The following is a 6,983-nucleotide window of genomic DNA, read 5'->3' as shown; positions in this document are numbered from 1 at the left end:
TAGGATTTTAACTAACACATAAATTTCCCCCTTTCCATCTTTCAAGCTTTCAGGAATTATTTTATTTCTCCCAAAGTAAAAGAAATTTGATGGTATAGCAATGTGAAAACTCACATTCAGTCAGGAGAGTGGTGGTTAGGACGGTCTAGAAATCATTTCTTTTTGGTACAGCAATATTTTTTCTTTCAGGGTTCCACCCCAGGATCAGACCTTCCTTGCTTCTGGGGTAAGCTCCAGCATGGGGTAAGGTGCAAAAGAAAGACTGAAAGGTCTGTCTGGTTACTCAGGCACCAAGCCTGCACCCTTATCCACACAGGCTTATCCATATCCAGAATGGGAGGAAAGGTATCCTTCTTACATGCCATCGATATGTGTGTGCTGGTGTGTATGCACTTTTCTCATCTTATCTGGCATGTGTCCTGGGAGAGGGCAGGCTCCCAAAAACATGTTCTGAGAGATTTCATAGTCTCCCGATACCAACAGGGAGGCAAAGCACTCCTGGGGCATGGGCATTGCTTTCTTTGGCATTTGGAATCAGCCACTGCATATCCAGTTAAGGTTTTATTCTCATGAGAGCAAGCATTCCTTTGAACTGGCATCCACCTGGAACCAGCAACCCAAGTATCTGGGCTGAAAGTTACCTCTGCAGGAATTGAGAGACTCCTTCTAAAATCTACTCCTGAGTTTGCAGAGGGTCTCCAGTCCCTGCCCTGTCCCTGCTTGGAGATTCTTTTTTAAAAGTCATCCTCTTTGAATAAGAAGTCTAGGATTTAAAATACTCCCAGTGTCATAGATGAAACAAGAATAACAAAATGGAGAGTGATTCCTGATTATTCCTAGTTTTCTGTATTTGAAAACGTCCACTAAAAAATGCCTTCCTCCATTCTCCCTCTCTCTCCCCCTGCCCAACTGAAATCCACATTTTCCTCTTACCTCACCCCTGCAGTGCACAGCACACCCTGCTCCAGAGGCACACGAGGAGGACTTCTCACACTGGCCCCTCCTGCCCAGCGTGGAGCAGGGCAGAAGCTCCAGAGCCCACCTCTGCAGGTTTGCTTTCAAGTCTTTCTTCACCTGCCCCCATTCGCACCCAAAAGATATTCCCTGTCTATGAGGAACTTTAACCAAAGTCCCAAGCATTTGTGATGAATTTTTACCTGATAAGATGACAGCTGACAATTTTGTTTTTTCCTCTCCCTGATCCATTGGGTGTCAAGGACCTATACTTAACTAGCAACTGTACTTCATCTCCAGTTGGGCTGGGGACAGATCCAGCGACCTTGAGGGGCATAGTCAGTGCTGAGGCCAGCCAGGGAGCAGGGCAGCCACATTTGGGCTCTTATCTAGAGGGCATGCAAGGTTCTTTGCAAGTACTACAAAGGCTGATCCTGCTCCCAGACAGCTGCCTGGAGCAACCTGTCAGAAGAATTCAGGGATACTATTTGAGATAAACAGGATAGCAGGGCAGAGGGACCTCCTTGGAAGGGTTTCTGCTACTGTCAGATTCCCGGTGCTGGGGCAGTGAAGAGAGTGTGCAGGATGTTCACAATTTCTTTTTATTTATGAGATTCATCATATTCAGTTGCTCACAAGCAATTTGGATTCTGTGAGACTTAGAAAGGATATACCTTCTTTCTCTCCAACCTTCCCTGAAAATGTGGAACGCTGTTCTTGGATAATGCTACCAACTTTTGGTCATGTTTTTTGTTACTCACCCATGTCCTCTTTTCACCCCCTTCCTGGTTCCTGAGTTTGCTTCCTCTTCTTTGGAGCTGTTTACTGGTAGGGGGTAGTTGCTTATCCGGAACTGTCCTGTTGGGTTTTCTCGGATACCTTCCTTTGCCAAGCCCAGCCCCTCCATAACATCAGGGTCTGGGCCTTTTGTCCAGGCTGCTGCTGCTCGACCTATTGGCTTCATCACATCCGCATGTCCTCCAACTCATGTTTGGCTGGGCTCACGTTGGTCACTCGGGAAATGGGTCTTGGAGAAGAGTGCTAAAATGACCCAAGCCCAGGACCTCCTATGACCCATCATCCCTCTTGGTCATTTTCTAATGCATCCCGTGATAGAGACCCCAGTCTAAGGCCAGAGAACAGGCTGGGCGCTGGCTTTTCTTCCAGCAATGTTGATGATACCCGAAGGTCTCCTTTGGATCCATGCCTGCCTGATCTCCAGGACATCTGGCTGGGCCTGTCCCTCATGTCCTTTCAGGTGATTCAAGGACACGCCCTGTACATTCTTGTTTCCCACGGAGTAGGGAGCCCGAGAGATGGACTGCCTGAGGAAGTTACTAGAAATGGGGATTCATGCTCTCCTCCCCAAGATCGGGCTCCTGCAGCGGCTGCTGGAGCTCATGGTGATCTTCTCCCCACAGGGGCGCGGTGCGGTGTGACCCTGGCCACAGCCCGTCTCTGGAACAGCTGCACCGCCTGCCCATGCGAGAAGCAGCCTGGAATTCACAGACCCATTCTCCAGGCCTGCCCCTTTCTCTCTGTTACATTTCCCTTTCCAGGCCTTAAGAAAAAAGTGCTCACTGCGTGAGGAGGCGGCCCCGCGGGAGCAGTCTGGTGAGCGCGTCCCCACTATGTTTGCCGCGCCTGGGGCGGCGGGGCGGCCCTATGCGTGCAGCGAGTGCGGCAAGAGTTTCCGCTACAGTTCAGTGTTACTGCGGCACGAGCGCGCGCACAGCGGAGACGGCCATTTCCGCTGCTTGGAGTGCGGCGAGTGCTGTGCGCGGGCCACTGACCTGCGGGCGCACCGGCGCGCCCACGCCGGCCAGACTCTCTACATCTGCAGTGAGTGCGGCCAGAGCTTCCGCCACAGCGGCCGCCTCGATCTGCACCTGGGCACACACCGGCGGCGCAGCCGTGCCTGGCCCTGCCGCATGTGCGGCCGCCGCTTCCCGCACCTCCCTGGGCTGCTGCTGCACCGGCGCCGCCGTCACCCGCCCGAGCGACCCTGTCGCTGCCCTCTGTGCGCGCGCGCCTTCCGCCAAAGTGCACTGCGCTTCCACCAGGCGCGAGTACATCCCACGGGCCCCACCTCGGACCCCAGCATCCCGCCCCACCGCTGTGCGCAGTGCCCCCGGGTCTTCCACAGCAGTGCTGGGCTACGGAGCCATGCGCGCATCCACGAAGCCGGCAGCCCTGAGCCCCACAGACCCCGAGCCCCGGACATGCACTCGTGTGGCGTGTGCGGCAAGAGTTTCAGCAAGAGCTCCACGCTGACGCGCCACCTGCAGACTCACTCGGGGGAGAAGCCCTTTAAATGCCCGCAATGCGACAAGGGCTTCCTGGAAAGCGCCACGCTGGTGCGCCACCAGCGCACGCACACGGGCGAGAAGCCGTACACGTGCGGCGACTGCGGCCGCTGCTTCAGCGAGAGCTCTACACTACTGCGCCACCAGCGTAGCCACCAGGGCGCGCGGCCGCACACGTGTGCCACCTGTGGCAAGGGCTTCGGGCAGCGATCCGACCTTGTGGTGCACCAGCGCATCCACACCGGCGAGAAGCCCTTCCCGTGCCCTGAGTGCGGTCGTTGCTTCAGCGACCGCTCCGACCTCACCAAGCACCGGCGCACCCACACGGGCGAGAAGCCCTACCGCTGCGAGCTGTGCGGCAAGCGCTTCACTTGCGTGTCCAACCTCAATGTGCACCGGCGCAATCACACCGGCCACAAACTGCACAAATGCCCTGAGTGCGGCAAGGCCTTCAGTGTAGCCTCCAAACTCACGCTGCACCGCAAGACGCACCTGGGCGAGCGACCGGCCGAGTGTGCTGAGTGTGGCAAGTGCTTCAGCCACAGCCGCTCGCTGTCGCAACACCAGCGGGCCCACGCGCGTGCCCGCAGTGCCACCACCCAGGTTGCCGCCCGCGTCCTTGTGGAGCCGGCGGGACAGGAGAAGTCAGAGCTCTTTGTGGCTTAGTTGAGGGAAACTTGCCAAGTCTCTTCTGGAGGGAGCTGGGCGAGCACCCACATCGTGCCACGGGGACTGGGGCAACTCACACGTAGCCTGCTGCTTTTCCGGTTTCTGGTAGTAGCCCTCCACCTGACCTGCCCCTCGTCTACTCCTGCTTCCCATCGCCTTTTTTCATCATCAGTCGTTGTATCACTGACTCCTTTCCTGGGTGCAAGTGCAGGGAGTCAGGGGAGCCTCGGAGCCCCTTGTGCAAGAGAGCCCAGGTTTGTGTGTCCCCTCGCTGCTCTGGCTCTCTGGTACTTTCTGCCTGTGTTGTCTTTTATTTTCCCATCTCCTTAGTTCAGCCCACAACTCCCCTGCTTCTCCTTTGCCAGTACTTCTGTCCTTCCTCCTCAGGTAGTGATCACAGGTAAGGCTACAGCCGTGTTGCCAGCCCTGTGGTCCTCCTGCCTCTCGGATCCACCTGTTAACCTCTGCTTTCTACCTCTGCTTCTGAGTGAAATAGTGTGGAGGTGGAAAGTTTTCTGGCAGAGGGGGCCCACCCACGTGAAGGTGGGCGGGGCTCTCAACACAGTCCCCTATCTGTCCCCAGGGCAGATCAAGGTATCTCCTAGGACAGTGTTATCCAGCCAGGTTGGGGACATTTGTCCTGGGACCCAGGCCAACAACCATGTATGTTCACGAAGCTGGGCACTACCGTGGGCCATCAGCATGTTGTTTCCACGTCAAGCTTGGGGCCTCAGAGGCAAGTTCCACAGTGGAGGAGAGTAGGACAGGAATCCTCTGGAGTCAGCCAACAACTTTTTGCTTATTACTGATGAAATAAAGAGTTGTTTGAGTTCTGGATGCCAAGAGACCCCTTTGTTTTCACAGATTTGGGGAGTGAACTGAGAGCCAGGGCTGTTCAGCTCCAAGGTGTCCCACCTCTCCCAGGGAAGCTTGGTGACACTGCACATAGCACCCCTGGTTGTGTGCTAGAAGGTGAGACTTCTGGGCTCAGGATCAGGAGCTTCTTTTCCTGCTTAGCTGGTCTCGAGTGACACTGCACTCTCCAGACTCTACTGCAGTGTGAGGGTGGGCATCCTATTCCACAGGAAGGGCTGGAGTGCCAGGATGAATCTGGAAAGGATCAGAGCAAATGAGGGCCTGCAGAGGGTTAGGGCCTGTACCTGTACTGCATTCTGGCACATTCTAGTGAAGCCTGCTTTCAAAGGCAACCAGAATTCCAGCACCTCAAGGGCCAAACACTTGCTCTGCCTACACATGCCATGTAAAATACTGTTTATTTTATCCCTTGTGAAGATTCCTGCAGCCCAGTCTCACCCCCACCCTGCATTCCCCAACACCCTAGTTTCCGGGAACCAGGCATCTCCCTCTGGGCCTCTCTTCCTCATTCCTTTTCAAACCCTGGGGTCTGGCTCCCCACATTAACAAGCTTATTGCTGAGGCAGCAGAGTTGGAGCCTGAGGAGACAGAGGGGGCCCAGATCCCTCACTGGACCCCAAGGGCTCAGAAGCAGCAATGCCAGGATAGGGCTCCACAGGGCCCCTGGGCAACTCTCGCAGGGCTGGGAGCAGAGCCGGATGGCTCTTGCTGCAATGAGCCGCAACACTGTCAGGCTTCTCAAAGCGCTTGCCACAGAACTCGCAGGGGAAGCGCAGGGCAGCCACTGTCTCTGCATGCTTGCGCCGGTGCCAGTTGAGGGAGGCCTTCTGGCGGCAGGTGAACCCGCAGATCTCACACCTGTAGCCAGGGCAGAGGAAGAAGGAAGGGACCTTTGTCCATCACACGTTCCCAGGTGTCCTCCTGCTCCCTGCTGCACAGTGTCCTGCTTGGTGGACTGCCAGACCCCACCTCCTCCCCTCTGGCCCCCTCCCGGCACTCACTGCAGGGGCTTCTCTCCAGTGTGGATACGCCTATGGATGACAAGGTTGCTGCTAGTGCGGAAAGACCGGGCACAGAACTCACAGATGTAGTCCCGGGTGTCTGTGGGCACACGAAGGACACTCCAGCAGTCGTCCTCAGCCCGAGGTCCCTCCTCAGTCCACCCCATCCACCATCCCCACAGGAGAGCACCAGCACTGCAGTTGGGCGGCCTGGGTTCTAATTAGTTGTCCAATCGTGGAGCCTGTCTAGACCTCTTTCACCTGGTGGGTCTGATGGATCATGACAATTAAGTGAGACAGGAACACAGAATGTGACAACCCAACTAAAGGACCTCATTATTGTCACCCCCCGCAACCATGCCCAAGCCAATGAACTTCCAATGAAGGGTATAGCTTCCGCATCTGAGTCTCTAGACTGTTCTCTGCCAAAGGCAAGGAGTGGAGAGTTGGCTCCTATGTGTGGGTTGAAGGCTCCGGGCAGCATCAAGCAGATGCCTGCAGTCAGGGACAAGGGTCAGGACTGAGGTCCAAGACCCAAGGCCAGTCACTGGCAAAGGCACCATCTACCCTCTCAGGCCTGCACACCCTACCACCCCACCCATGCCCCATGGAACTCCCTTGTGAGGCAGCCAGTCCCCTCTCCTCTTTTACCCTGAGCCTGCCTCCCTGCTGTGTCCAAGAGCACTGCCTGCAGGCGTGGTCACTGAATTTCCAGCAATTCTCACAGGCCACGTGGTTTTCCTTCCACCCCACCAAGGAGGTATCTCTGCTTCTGTCCTTCAGACCTCCACACCATCCCCTCTCCAAAGACTGATATCAGCCCACACACATGTACATGCACGCATACACACACCCTCTTCCCTGGGCCCCCATCGCTCCCCAACCAAGCCACATAGCCCTCGATCCAGGCCTTCTGTCCCTGCTACCATTTGGCACCCATGCTTCATTCCCTGACCTCACTGCCCTCCTTCTCCCTCCTCACTACCATTCCTCAGTCACCCCCGAGTACTGTACCACCTCAGTAATTACAATTTCTTCCAAGATACAGTGATGGGACAGGACGGGAAGGGAAGGGAAGGGTAGGGGAGACAAGGGAAGGCAAGGGGAGGGATGGGGAGGGGAGGGGGAGGGATGGGGAGGGATGGGGAGGGATGGGGAGGGATGGGGAGGGATGGGA

At 56.0% G+C, this 6,983-nt stretch overlaps 2 protein-coding genes across 2 annotated transcripts in view; one reads left to right on the top strand and one right to left on the bottom strand.

Moving 5' to 3' along the window:
• Nucleotides 1-2,585: 2,585 nt before the first annotated feature.
• Nucleotides 2,586-4,766, top strand: ZNF672 (zinc finger protein 672). The gene has a single exon (XM_008056864.1). It carries the CDS (start codon nt 2,586-2,588, stop codon nt 3,924-3,926), a length of 1,341 nt encoding a protein of 446 aa, XP_008055055.1. The 3' UTR covers nt 3,927-4,766.
• Nucleotides 4,767-5,184: 418 nt separating this feature from the next.
• The window catches only part of ZNF692 (zinc finger protein 692), a 9,306-nt gene continuing 7,507 nt past the window's right edge, over nt 5,185-6,983 (bottom strand). Inside the window, exons 11-12 of the mRNA XM_008056863.2 lie at nt 5,807-5,906; nt 5,185-5,663 (exon numbers count right to left, since the gene is read on the bottom strand). Of these exons, the coding sequence (XP_008055054.1) occupies nt 5,357-5,663; nt 5,807-5,906 (407 nt within the window). The 3' untranslated portion in view covers nt 5,185-5,356. The remainder of the gene's footprint in view (nt 5,664-5,806; nt 5,907-6,983) is intronic.

This window comes from Carlito syrichta, unplaced genomic scaffold, assembly GCF_000164805.1.
Source record: "Carlito syrichta isolate Samal-C Ts95f unplaced genomic scaffold, Tarsius_syrichta-2.0.1 Scaffold302566, whole genome shotgun sequence".
NCBI lineage: Eukaryota > Metazoa > Chordata > Mammalia > Primates > Tarsiidae > Carlito > Carlito syrichta.
This window is presented reverse-complemented; position numbering and strand designations above follow the sequence as displayed.

Bases quoted from the DNA above. Each gene is read 5' to 3' on its own strand.
- ZNF672 (XM_008056864.1), top strand. From the start codon at position 2,586: ATGTTTGCCGCGCCTGGGGCGGCGGGGCGGCCCTATGCGTGCAGCGAG.